This window comes from Oryzias latipes, chromosome 15, assembly GCF_053564925.1.
Source record: "Oryzias latipes strain Hd-rR chromosome 15, Olatipes_Hd-rR_3.1".
In the NCBI taxonomy this organism is placed as follows: domain Eukaryota; kingdom Metazoa; phylum Chordata; class Actinopteri; order Beloniformes; family Adrianichthyidae; genus Oryzias; species Oryzias latipes.
In genome coordinates, this window is record NC_136251.1 from 24,098,468 (window position 1) to 24,111,674 (window position 13,207).

A 13,207-nucleotide genomic window follows, 5' to 3' on the forward strand; every position below is an offset into this window, starting at 1 on the left:
GCTTTGTGTAACCTGCTTCAGTTCAATACTGCTAAATTCCTAAATGTATACTTCAAACGTATGTAAAACCTGCCCCTGCTTGAATAATTAAGAAACTAGTGTACTAAAGCAGATCTATGTTTTTTGTTTGTTTTTTGCTTTTGTAGTTGACCATTCCTGTGCTTATTTCTACAGGAGCACCGACTACGCTACCTGAAGCAGCAGGAGCAGCGTCAGCAGCAGCAGGCCTCTGAACAGGAAAAGCTCCAGCGCCTCAGAGAAAACATTGAGAATCAGGAAGCCCGGCTCAAGAAGGTCAGGGCCCTCAAGGGCCAGGTGGAGCAGAAGCGCCTCAGCAACGGGAAGCTAGGTAGTCTGATTTACTTTGTAAATTTGACTTCAAAACTTTTCATAGCATCAACATACAGCAAATCTAGAGATTTAATTCCAATTAAACTACTTTCCTGTAATATATATATTGGTGCTTTACCATTGTTTTCTCTCCTAACATGCTTCCATCATCATTACCTTTCCAGTGGAGGAAATTGAACAAATGAATAACCTGTTCCAGCAAAAGCAGAAGGAGCTAGTGATGGCTGCATCAAAGGTGGAAGAGCTCAGCCGACAGCTGGAATTACTAAAAAATGGCAAAATGGAGAATTTCCATGGCAACCAAAGCTCAATGGCTGAGTTAGATCGCCTCTACAAGGAGCTTCAGGTGGGCTTAACTTAAATTTTTTTTTCTAAAAATCTCAAAAGACAATATTTTGTAAAGCAAACGCTACATTTATTTATTTGTCTTTGCCTTTAATCAGCTGAGAAACCGACTCAATCAAGATCAAAACTCTAAGCTGCAGCAGCAGAGAGAGAACTTGAATAAGCGCAACCTTGAGGTGGCTGCAATGGACAAACGCATCAGTGAGCTCCGAGATCGTCTGTGGAAGAAGAAGGCAGCCCTTCAACAAAAAGATAACTTACCTGTAAGTATTTTCTCACCACTGCAACACTCAACTTTTGATTGGGGAAAAAACATTTGGACCTGACTTTTAGTTATTGAAGAGTTATGTTTTTCAGCATTCAGAACCCCTGGTTTTATGGTTTTGCACTGAACATTCATAGAGATGCACTGCACAAACCTGTTTGTATTTCGGCATTGTTTCTTGCAGCAAATGCTAAGTTGATGAAGTTCTAAGAGATGCACATGAGTCTATGATGCATCTCTATAGCCTCATTCAAAACCACAGATTTGGCGAAAGGCTACTCACTTTTCTGTTCTCCTTTCTGGGAAAAACATGCTGACAACGTCGTTATTCCGACTCTGATCTTTGATTAGGAATTATTTTCTGTGCATGGACCACTCTTCTCAACATGCGATTCTTTTCTATTTGCAACTGCGTGTCTTTGCTGAGTTTTCTATTCCTTCTTTGCAGCAACAAGCTGTGCAGAGCAGAGTGACATAAGCACAGAGCCTGTCATTACAGGCAGCATGGAATGTTTGCAGTGGAGATCTTATCTTTGCTGCCACTCTCTAAAGTTGACTGACCTGTTTTCTCAAAGGCAATTGATGTTTAAGCCAAAGTTGAAGCATAGATTTGTTACATTTAGCTTAATCGGAGTTATCTGTTAATTACTGACCTTCACTAGAATTTGTGTATTACAATTTAGAAATATTTTTTCCCTGAAGGTCATTTCTCTACAGGCTGCAAAGAAACCATGAAGACATTTTGTTAAACTGCGATGAAAATTGTTTTTGATGTCTTTAACATGTTCTTGTAGTATTTTTCTCATGATGGAGGACATGTTTGAAAAAAAATTAAGCTTAAAACTGCATTTCTGAGTAATTCAACCATTTGTTGTAAATCAGGATCAGACAAATGTGCCGTTGTTAAAAGCTTGTATCAGTGGTGCTGCAGTCGACAGACATAAGCTCCCTGCTCCGCTCCATTCTGATCTTGTAGACAAATAGGTTCATGTACATCTTCGTTTTCCTCGTCCGAGCTGGCTTCTGGCTCAAAACTCTATAGCTAAATATTCTTTCCATTTTTGTTGCACCGCTAATGTCAGCTTACGGTGAAAACAAAGGGATGATGGGAATTGGTGCCGGGCTTACTCTTTGCCAACAGTCCAGCCCACAACTCGGAGGTGATTTTTCTAACGACCTCCTGCCGCTCTGCAGAAACTGTCCTAGGAAATGACAAGCTTTTTGATTTTGGCTAAAAATGGCATAATCATAATTAAAAGGCCACTGGGAACGCTTTGAAAATAGATCATAAGATGATTGGAGTGGAACTTTAAGGTTAGATGCTAAATTACATATTTAAATAAATTAGTTGGGAAAACTACTTAAGAACTTACATAAAATGCATAAAAATGTCTTGAGTGTTTATCTTTTCGTGTGCACAAGGCAATTTAGATTTCCACATACTTTTTAAAGTTGTAAAGTAAAATAAAACACACATTCGCTGCAGGAAGAAGCACTTGTCTCAGATACTGGACATTCTATTCTATTTACTTCTACATTTTACAATATCTTTATTTGTGACAAACGTCTGAGCATTTCCAATGCTACTTTAAAAGTCATGAGCTTTTCTTTAAATGTGGTTTTGATATACTTCAGTAGGACCAGCGCATGAAGGCATGTTTCAGACTTTAGTTGTGTGAATTAGGTGAAGACCTGAATAGTGAGTGATTTAACCACTCTCTGCCTGGAATTATAATGAGAAATGCTTTTTCACACCAGCACAAACACACGCCTTTCAAGCCACTCTCCGCTTAAACGACAAAAGTCTTCCTGCCATGATCCGACCAACGCACGGCCATATTGACTGAAAAGTACTCCAGCGTTTGCCAAAGCAGGCCATTGGAAACAAACCAAACAAAATTTGAAAGAGACTTATTTGGGATTTTGAACTGCTTTTGCATGTTTGTGCTTTTGTTTTCCCAAGAATGGCTATCCTGGTAAAGAGAGGGCTTCAAAAGACACTCACACTCAGGTAATAATAATAGTCTTGGAGATGTTTATCTGTTTATTTTAAAATATTTTAAGTTTCATTTGAATCAACAGATTTACATAGTACTTCTATTTATATTTTATTTGAAAAGTATATTTTTTTAAGTTTCTTTGGCCAATGCTGATTTAAAAAGCTACAGATTGCATAAACGTAAAAACTGAACTATCTCCTAAAAGAAAAAAATAAAGGACTCTCAAAATACAAAGATTTTTTTATCTTAACTTTTGTCCTTCTGTAATAAATAATTAAACATATTTTAGAATTGAGCTGTTTTATGACATGCCACATTAACTTTTTTTAGGACAAATTAAAAATAGGATTTCTTAGTTTCTATTTAGCTTCATAAGCCTTTGTCAATCTGAATTTAGCCTCAATTTTACCTCCATATTTGTACACTTTGAAAGCCTCACACTAGTAGCACTACCTGCTGGTCAGAAACAGTGTCTTACATTTTTGAGAATAAATTGCATGGATGTTAAAAATGAAACCATAAAATGGTTTTAAGACTTCTGAAAACAATTCAATATAATACTTTTTTTGTGTTGGCCTATTCTTTTTGGATGCTTTATCTGGCCTTAAATGGGGGTATTTTAACATGCTTTTTGTCTTCCTTCTCCATCCTTTTGTTCCATGTAGCAGCTACCGTCTGAAAGCACAGCTGGACAGCAGCCTGGTGGCTCTCGTGTGGCAGCGGTCGGCCCCTACATTCAGTCGTCCACCATGCCCCGAGGTCCAGCAAGACACGATCAGCCTATTAAACCAGCCTACCCAGACGGCACTTCCACCTTACCCGCTCAGGACCCGCAGAGCAAGGCAGGAGCAGGTGAGAAAAAAAAAAAAAACTAATTTCTGACATGTATCCTCAATTTTCAGCAACTGTTAGTCAATTATCCCTTGTGTGTTTTGTTTTAACTGTTTTGGTCTCTGCTAAAGAGTGTGGCTTACCTGCTGATAGTGACGTCACTCTGAGCTTAGAAGGTATTCAGTGGATGTTGTGCTTAATCTTTGCCTTATGAGGTTTGCAGTGTGTGAATCTGTGATTGAAAAACTGTTGATTCTGTGTTGCATTTCTCATATGTTCATATCTGAGGAATTTACCAGAAAAACATGTGATGCTCCTGTTAAAACCAGATGACAATGAAATAAAAGGATGAGAAATTCATTGGTATAAAACTCTAATTTCTAAATGTAAAATCTCAAAATCGCCCTAAAGGAACAGGAATTTGAGTTATTTGCCAGCCTTTTAAGTTTAGACTTGAAGTCTTGAAGTTCAAAAAGAAAGTTGTCTTTTGTATGTTGTTTGTGATCCAGTTATTATGCACGTTCATATGCAGTATTAATATTTCATATTAATATATAGAATTCTACTCAATTGGCTGTGAGTAGAATTCATCATGTCTAAAGTGTAATTCAGACATCAGGCAGCCTCTCTGTATGCCGCCCCCCCCCCCCCCCCTTTTTTTTGGGGGGCCACAGCCTGAGCCAAGCCAACATTTGGTTTAAAGCAAAGGGAGATCTGGAGCTTTAAAGCTGCTCTTGTTTTGTGTTCCGATGCTTCTTCCTTAGAAGCCAGGTTCTTGCTTGAGCCTTTGAAAGAGCTGCGGGCTAAGAGAACAGGTATCAGCCTGTGTTTGCGTCTGAATAGTTTCTGGTTTGAGAATGACAGTCTGGCCACCTTTAGCCAGTCGCTTGGATTTTGTTTGCTATGTCTTCTGTTTTGGTGACGTGCTGTGCTTTTTGGAGTTGTTCCCTCTTTTTCCTGCGCTCTAGATGTGTCAGAAAAACAAATGGAGGGAAATAACTGATGACCTTCTCTTCTTTCAAGCTTATTTTTGGATTCTGACCACAAAAATCAAATCTTTAATCCATTGCTGTAAATCTGAATTGCTTCATTTACCAGGAGAAAATACTTGCAGCCTTCAAGCTCAATAATTAAAATATTCAGTGTGGCTTTTGATTGGATGCTAATGTTGCCAATGGCAATTCTTTTAAGACTAGTTGCTCAATTAAAATAACTTGTGAAGAATATACATTGACTTCTAGTCTGAAAGATTTGTTTTAAGATAGCAGATGGTCTTCCTGCTTTGATTCATCTTTCTTAATCAATTCATCTGTACTTGGTTGATCCCCAGGCCTTCAGTCCAATAAACAGGCAGACTGGAGGTCCTCAGGTCCAGACTCGAACACCAATGGTTATGGTTCAGCTTCAACACTCCCACGAATGACCTCTACCTCCAAACCAAACACAGATCAAGGTGAAATAATAAAAAAAAAGTTTTTTTCCATTGTTTTTCTTTGAACATATTACTTCCTTCGACTTAAAGTTCTTTATTTTGTCTGTCGGAATAAATTATAACACATTTTTGTCTGCATATTTAATTAGTTGAATCAGATGTAAAGAGGGACAGAAAGGTGCGTCCATTCTCCATGTTTGAACCAACGGAGGCTGCTGCAACCACCCTTCGCAAAAACCCGAGCTGTGATGATTTGATCAGAGATGCTCAGGTGAGAAAACAAGTTAATTCCATCCCACCCTGAAGAAAGATCTACCCAAACATGTTTTTTCTGATTTCTTTGTCCTTTTTCCTCTTCTCCCAATTCTCTAGTCTGCCCCTAAGGCTCCTGTTAAGGTCCCTCCACCTGTTCCCAACAAGCCAAAAGGCCCAGTTGCTGTGCCGTATGGCAAACCAGGCCTCAATACAGGAACCTTCCCTAAAGCTAAACCCCAAATCCAGCAGCCCCAAGCTGCACAGGGCCGCAGCACTCTCCCTCCTTCACAGAGCCAGACACTTCCTTTACCCCCGAAGCAGGACATGCCAATTGCAGCCGCTGTTCGACCTTTCACCCCAGAGCCTCAGTCCTCCAGCCTCACTAAGCCACAGATTGTAGCAGCCAGCTCCATTTATTCCATGTACACGCAGCAGCCTGGTGCAGGAAAGCCCTTCCCATCTGGCTCCCAGAGTTCTCTCAGCAGGCCTCAAAATCGCAACGCTGGATTTATCAGCAGTAAGGAGGAGATGTTTTCATATGATGTATAAACTTTGTCTGTAACGTTGATCATTTTGAAACACCAAAAGAAAAAAAGCATAAAATATCTATATAATAAAAATTCAGGGAGCAGTTTGAACCTCGGAACCAGAAAGTAGAAGACTTCTGTTTTTAAAAAAACCCAACACGAAACCTTGCTGAATAGTTTCCTTTGAAATGCTGTAAAAAGTTTTTATTCAAAAAGGTCAAATGTCAGTTTGTAGCTATTTGAACTGATTCATATTGAAATTAAGAATCAAAATTTGTGCAATAAATATGCATAAGATAACTGACTACTTTGAAATGCATAACAAAGAAACATTAAGTTTGAAAGTAAGAAGCTTCTGAAATAAGATTGAAAAAGTTGACACTTTGATATCTTATTGGGGTTAGATGCGGTGGTGGTAGTTGGCACATCATCACTCTTAATGTGGGAGTTAAACACAAGTTTGTCTAATTTCCTGTCTTGTATGTCTTTTTTTTTCTTAGTGTATGGCAAACCAGTGATCGGAAATGGAAGTTCTCCGATTCCAGAGAATCCATACCTAGAGCGCCGTTCACCTGCACCGGAAAGTGAAGTTGATCACACAGGAGCCAACGGTGTGGGTCCCAGCTCATCCGAGGGCCCCCAGCCTGAGACTGAACGCATCCCTCGGCCGCTGAGTCCCACCAAGCTGCTGCCCTTTATTTCCAACCCTTACAGGCATCAGAGTGACGGGGAATTTGAAGCCTTGAGGAAGAAGCTCTACAACGCCCCAAGACCTCTGAAGAAGCGCAGCTCCATCACAGAACCAGAGGGCCCTGCGGGGCCCAACATTCAGAAACTTCTCTACCAGAAGACCACATTAGCAGCCATGGAGACTACTGTGACCACACCAACCATTCCCGCCTACGCTCGAGAAGCAGAAAAAGCAGAGGAGAGGTCTGTTGGGCCAAAAGCTGCAACTCACCTTAGTAATGCAGATAATACCCCAGCAGTAACGGGGCAGCCTGCAGAGCCCCTGTCTTCTGCCACCAGTGACCCAGTTCCAACCCCGAGTGAGCAGACTCTACCTCAGTCAGCCATTCTGGAGACCGAGGAAATTATTCCTCCTCCTCCACCATCACACCCGGCTCCAAGACCTGAAGATGCCCTGTTTCCCCCTCCACCCTCTGAGAGCTTAGAAGATACAAGCCTGCCACCTCCACCTCCAGAAAGTTTGGTAGAAGAGTTTCCTCCTTACCCACCCCCCCCATACCCCAGTGGAGCAGAGCAGGAGAGCCTGGGCGAAGACACCTTCAACATGAAGGCACCTGAGGTCACAGGACAAGTTGCTCTTCCACCGGTATGTATCCTCAAGTCAACATCCAATCTTCAAAATCAATCCTTTTTCATTTATTCTCCCACGGTTGTTTTATTGATCCAAAAGCCCTGAGGTGCTGCAATCCTCTCACAAGCCTGTTCATTGTTCATAAGCAGGTTACAAGGTTACTTTTCTGTACATTCTATTTTCTGATGACTTCTCCACCACAGTAACTTGGCCTGCTCTTATATAATGGAAAAATCCCTGTTAAATACTGCCATTGTTACAGTAGAAACTGCTCTCTGTTCCCCCTGCACCTCATAAGAGAAGACTTTAAAGCCTAAGAATAAACACCAAATTAGATTTTGGTTGCAGCTAAGGTCTACTTAGAACTTCTTAAGAAGGTTTGACTGTGAGGTGGTTTGAAAAGAACAATCAGAAATCAGGTCTGTGGCCCATTTCCCCCCAGAGGTTCCCTCCTTTCCCACATTCACGTTACGCCAATAAAGTTTTAAAGCGATTATTCCTTATCTCGTTGCATAACGGTGGTTTGGTGCAAGCTTTTTTTTTTCTTTTCTTTCTAGCTTATACTCATAAACTGGATTGTAGTAAAGCTGGTAAAACAATCCACTTTCTGCTTCAACTTCAGGCTGGACACCACAGAGACTGTTGGAGGGGCTGAGAGTCGCACCTTCCTCTTTAATGTTGGAATTGCTTTTCAGAATGAAGTAATGAACTTTTGTGTCTTCAGGGAAAAAGAACCAATTTGCGCAAGCTTGGTTCCCAGCGCATCGATCACAAAATGAGGGTGAAGTTCAACCCGCTGGCTCTTCTGCTGGACTCTTCCCTGGAGGGAGAGTATGACCTGGTGCAGAGGATCATATATGAAGTAAGTCGTTTACCAAAATAAAAGCAGTCACTGTTTAGGGTGCTTATTTTTCTGGATAATCTAAGTGTTGCTTTCCATTTTTTGAATTATTATTATTTATTTAATAGGTGGAGGATCCGAGCCAGCCGAACGATGAAGGGATAACCGCTCTGCATAACGCCGTCTGCGCTGGACATACAGAGATTGTGAAGTTCCTGGTTCAGTTTGGAGTTAATGTTAATGCTGCTGACAGTGATGGATGGTAAGTGTGCTGCTGATCAGCCAGATGTGAAAACAGCGGATTTTCAGCAGTGAATGACGATCAGTTGAGAATCTAGACTTGTATTTTTTTCCAATTCCTACTTTGTTAGATTGTATTAAGCTATCAAACTTTACTTCTTCTTTATTAATATTCGTCCAATGTTTTCCCCGTTCTTTTTATTCCTCTAAGCCTTTTTTTTCTGTTTTTATTCTTCAGCTGATTTCAGCAATTAAAACATCAACTCATTTTGGACAATATTACTCTTTAATCAATGTATTCAGCAAACGATAGTTTAAGATTGATCAAAACTGCAGAAAGGTTTCTACTTCAAAGGAATGAGAAATGCAGCAGCTTTAGCGGTGATGTCATCTTTACAGTGAAAAGAGATCAGCATAACCTCAGCCTTTTTCTGACGCAAAATGTCGGCTGTTTTGTTGGCTGTTTAAAATCTGTCATTTCAGTCGAACAAACGCCTTTTAAAAAAAAAATAAACCTCCAACTTTTGAGGGAAACCGGTGTCTAATCTCGCTGCCTGCCATAAAACAAATATCAAGCGGCCACATTCACCTCGGCGGTTATGAGCCTCTGAATTTTAACTATCCTCATTGAAAACCCACCCAAATCAAAAAAGCTCTGTTGTTTTCAAGGACATAGTTTCTGTAGAGCGGTAGAAGTTCATGAGAAATTTGTCCGAGTTGTGGGCGGGAGCAGGGAGCTTCTGGCCAGCCCAGCGTATTTATTTATGTCACAAATAAGCTCTTTATCAAACTGCATTTCTTCCTCTGCTCCTGATTCAACTATTTGAATAAAGAAATACTTAGAAATATCATTTTGAGCTTAATTTTCTAAATAAATGTCCTCCATCTCCATGTTAGCAACACCAAAAACACTATTTTAATCTTAGTGGTTCTTTAAATGTTTGTTAAATACATTTAAGCTGTGGAAGTCTTTTACATATACATTTTTTAAATAAATATTCTATCCCCATAAATGTATTTGACATGAATATGTATTTTTATTTTATTTTATTGTAGGACACCTCTTCACTGCGCTGCGTCCTGCAACAATGTTCAAGTGTGTAAATTCCTGGTGGAGTCTGGTGCAGCAGTCTTTGCAATGACATACAGTGATATGCAGACAGCAGCTGATAAATGTGAAGAGATGGAAGAAGGCTACACCCAGTGCTCACAGTTCCTTTATGGTGGGTATCTTTTGATTTCTACTCCTTCTTGTGTTGCTGATGCATCAGTGTTCTTAGTTTAAAGAAAAAAAAGCTTAAGATGTCCGTTCTCATCCTTCCTTAGGGGTGCAGGAGAAGATGGGGATCATGAACAGGGGTGTAGTCTATGGCCTGTGGGACTACACGGCTGAAAACCCAGATGAACTCTCCTTCCACGAGGGAGACTGCATGACCATTGTTCGCAGAGAGGATGACGATGAGGTTGACTGGTGGTGGGCGCGTCTCGGTGACGCTGAAGGATACATTCCTCGCAACCTCCTGGGGGTAAGTCATAAATCACATGTGATATTTGTATTTCGTTGAGCGTCTAGATTTTACTGTGTTTCTGACTCCTGTTATCGTCTTTTTCAACAGCTCTACCCAAGAATAAAACCAAGACAGCGCACCCTGGCATGAAACCCGCAGCAGGGCACACACAGGCTTTAACCAATCAGAGAAGAGGATTCTGCCGAAAATGGAGGAGAGGTCGGACCAAACCATATGAAGGAAATTTCTGGCACTTTTCTGTAGCTTCAGTTAATGAATTTATCCTCACTTTTTTCCCCTAGTGTGTTATGTATTCCAGACACCAAGCTGTGTTTTTTTATTTTAATGTTTGTTTCATTATGTTTTTGTATACAAAAATATATGTGAAATCGCAACCTCACTAATGTTAGGATTAAAATGGAATAAGCTGTATTTTCTCTAGAAAGTAATCTGGAACACTTTAAAAAGTCTTAAGATCGGTTTGGTCGTCTAGTTTTTACAGACTAATGCTGATGCTGCTCAGGCATCTCTACCATTTAAAACTCGGCCGGAAATGTAAAGTTTGACGTGTAATCCTCATACTTCTGGTGGAACAACTTGCAAATAAAAGGAGAGGATCAAACATCAGCTTTTAGTAGTTGTATCAGTGTTCTCCAGTCTTCACAGGTGACCTGAAAGTCAGTCAGCTTTGGAACATGGTTTAGATGCCATAAATACTACGCATTATTTCTTTTATAGTAAACTAATTAATTGTTTCTGTAGAGTTTATGTTGTTATAAACTTGACTTTTCTTTTCCAATCCTTTCATTTAAAAAGGTATGTATGCAGTATGCTTTTTTTATTTTGTGAAAACCATTCTAGTAAAGGTCATTTTTGATTTTTGGAAGGAAAAACCACAGGAGGAGAGTAGAGTAGAGTAGAGCAAAGTCTCAGTTTGAAACTTCCATTGTAAAAGCTTAAAAATGAGGAAAAGAAATAAAATAAAAAAAGTCCTTTTTCTGTCCAAGCAGATTTATTTATTTTTGTTACTTGGTTCTGTAGCGCTTTTGTTAAATCTATTACCGTAAGTGTACTGTAATACTTCAGTTACAATAAAAGACTTTGTACTAAAGGTTGTTTTCTTGTTACATTTACAAGTTGAGAGTTTGTCAGCTTATCACCATTAGCAAAAAAATGTCAAATATTCTGATACATTTTTTTTTATTTTAGTACAATGCATGTTTCCTGGAATGGAAATCAACCAAACGTTCTACTAAACCGTTTTGAAGTCTTTTTAAATGCTGCCCTCTGCTGGTGAAAGAGTGAACTTCACATACGTTCAAACTGCTGTGTATATTTATCTTCTTCTAGATGTTTTCTTAGGGCCTTACCTCCTGTTAAATTACTGTTCCTTTCTCCATTAAAATGTGGAGAATAGCAGCTGACTTAATTCTGGACATTTTACCTGAGAGTGCACCCATGAAATCAAGGAAATATAGAAAAAAAGATTAATCTTAACAGAAATCTCTTCCTGTAATGCAAGTTACTATCCTCCAAAATGTGCTGTATATATCTAGGTCAAAACTTTTTTTTTTTTTTTTTTTGACAAATGAAATTAACTTTTTCATTTCTCAACCACTTAATAAATGGTCAAAACCTATACTGAGGCATGTAAACTATTTTCAGGTAAATTGAAAATAGAACTTGACAGATGTTTTTTTTTTTTATTTATTTGTTGTCCATATTCATCTAAAGTGAAGAGAAAATGGTTCAAAATGGAAGGATGCCAAAAAAACATGTAAGTATGTCATGTTTAAGAAGACATGATTACATGTAAATTCAAGACAAAAATAAGATGGCATTCATTTTCTGTCAATTATATATTCTAGTCAGAGGTTACGAGTGTTTAATCATGCTTTCAACTAGGCAAATCTTCAATTACGTTTTCTTTTTGTCTTAATTTTTTTAAACATTTTTTTTAAAGACAAGACAACTTTTTAAAGTTTTCTCCCTAATGTTTATTGTGAAGAAGGTTTATATGTTTCACAAGCCAACCGGATTACACTGATTTCCAAACACATTCCATTGAAATAAAGATTTTTATAAAAAAACAGCTTTCTCACATGATGCTGAAGCAACAGTTCAAAACGTAGTGAGAGTCAGAAGAACTTTGGTTATCTACAATTTTTATTTTTTTGAGACGTTCAAGGAGTTCAAAAAAGATGATTAATTTGAAATGGTAAACAGTATTTTACTGTGAGTTCATTTAATCATGTTCTAAATGATCGTTTCTTCATGAGCCACAAAGCAGAAGAATCTGTTTATTTTCTAGACAGAGGCAATGTTACTGTTATCACAGTCAATGCTCCTCTGCTATTTTCTCCAACAAATCCTCTACAATAACAGGACAATTGCCATGGTAACCAGCAACAATGGCGCTTTCTTTTGACATGGACGTCAGCTAACTTCCTCACTGGAGTCTTCTCTGGATGAGCTGTGCGGGGCGAGGAAGACTGGCCTGTCTGAGACACAAGGTCATTGCTGCACAAAGCCTTTACTGAATTGGAATAAGGAGCAGAGATAAAAGGCCCATCTCAACGCCAGGACTGCCCCCTGAACACGACTAACTGCATTCATAATTGATGTGCACATTCATTATGGATTAAAGTTGTGATGGGCTAATATGAGGGGAGCTGCTCGATGGAATACAGCAGCTCTTTCATAGTAAGAGATTTGGCTGATTTTTGCTGCACACACGTAGAAGCTTGTCTGTTTTTATAAGCTCAGTGATGAGCCGCACAGATACTCTGATTTGTTTACTGATGTCTTGTGCAACGAGTGCCACGCTGATCCCCTCTGGGTATATGAATTCCTTGATTTCGTGCCTCTGAGGAACTCAACGGAACGTCTGTTCATTGCACGCCTTCATTCAGCGCTGCATATAGAAACTGCACATTTACTCATCTGCCACACCATTATTGTTGCTCATCTTAGGAAATCAAAACAAAGCTTTTCCAGCCCTGGAATTCATCTTAGATTGGTTTTTAGATCTCCATAATAACAACCAAAAAATTATGTACCCTTTAGGTCCACAGTAATGAGTTCATATGGTTATTACAATAATTAGTCTTTTTTATTGGAAACTTTTTCTATAAGATAACCAAAACAGACAAGTTTGACTAGTTCAAATTGCATAAACATTTCTTGAAATGTACTTTAAATAAATACAATTTCCAAAAAAAGTGGTTCCAGACACATTGAAAATAAAAATGTTGACTTAGTTTATTGATATTTGCTGTAATAATTGGAAAA

General features: G+C 39.0%; 1 protein-coding gene across 5 annotated transcripts in view; it reads left to right on the forward strand.

Annotated features, from left to right (window-relative positions):
- tp53bp2a (tumor protein p53 binding protein, 2a) overlaps positions 1-11,027 on the forward strand; it is a 25,421-nt gene extending 14,394 nt beyond the window's left edge. For 2 of the 5 annotated variants that reach the window (XM_011484443.4, XM_078932013.1), the window contains 14 exons: positions 175-349; positions 516-697; positions 795-959; positions 2,925-2,972; positions 3,627-3,813; positions 5,123-5,245; positions 5,374-5,495; positions 5,597-5,996; positions 6,507-7,342; positions 8,052-8,189; positions 8,297-8,430; positions 9,465-9,631; positions 9,735-9,934; positions 10,025-11,027. In XM_011484443.4, coding sequence (XP_011482745.1) covers positions 175-349; positions 516-697; positions 795-959; positions 2,925-2,972; positions 3,627-3,813; positions 5,123-5,245; positions 5,374-5,495; positions 5,597-5,996; positions 6,507-7,342; positions 8,052-8,189; positions 8,297-8,430; positions 9,465-9,631; positions 9,735-9,934; positions 10,025-10,066 — 2,919 coding nt within the window. In that variant the 3' untranslated portion in view covers positions 10,067-11,027. The remainder of the gene's footprint in view (positions 1-174; positions 350-515; positions 698-794; positions 960-2,924; positions 2,973-3,626; positions 3,814-5,122; positions 5,246-5,373; positions 5,496-5,596; positions 5,997-6,506; positions 7,343-8,051; positions 8,190-8,296; positions 8,431-9,464; positions 9,632-9,734; positions 9,935-10,024) is intronic. The other 3 variants (XM_011484444.4, XM_020709571.3, XM_011484445.4) reach the window with 3 other exon arrangements.
- Positions 11,028-13,207: the final 2,180 nt, after the last annotated feature.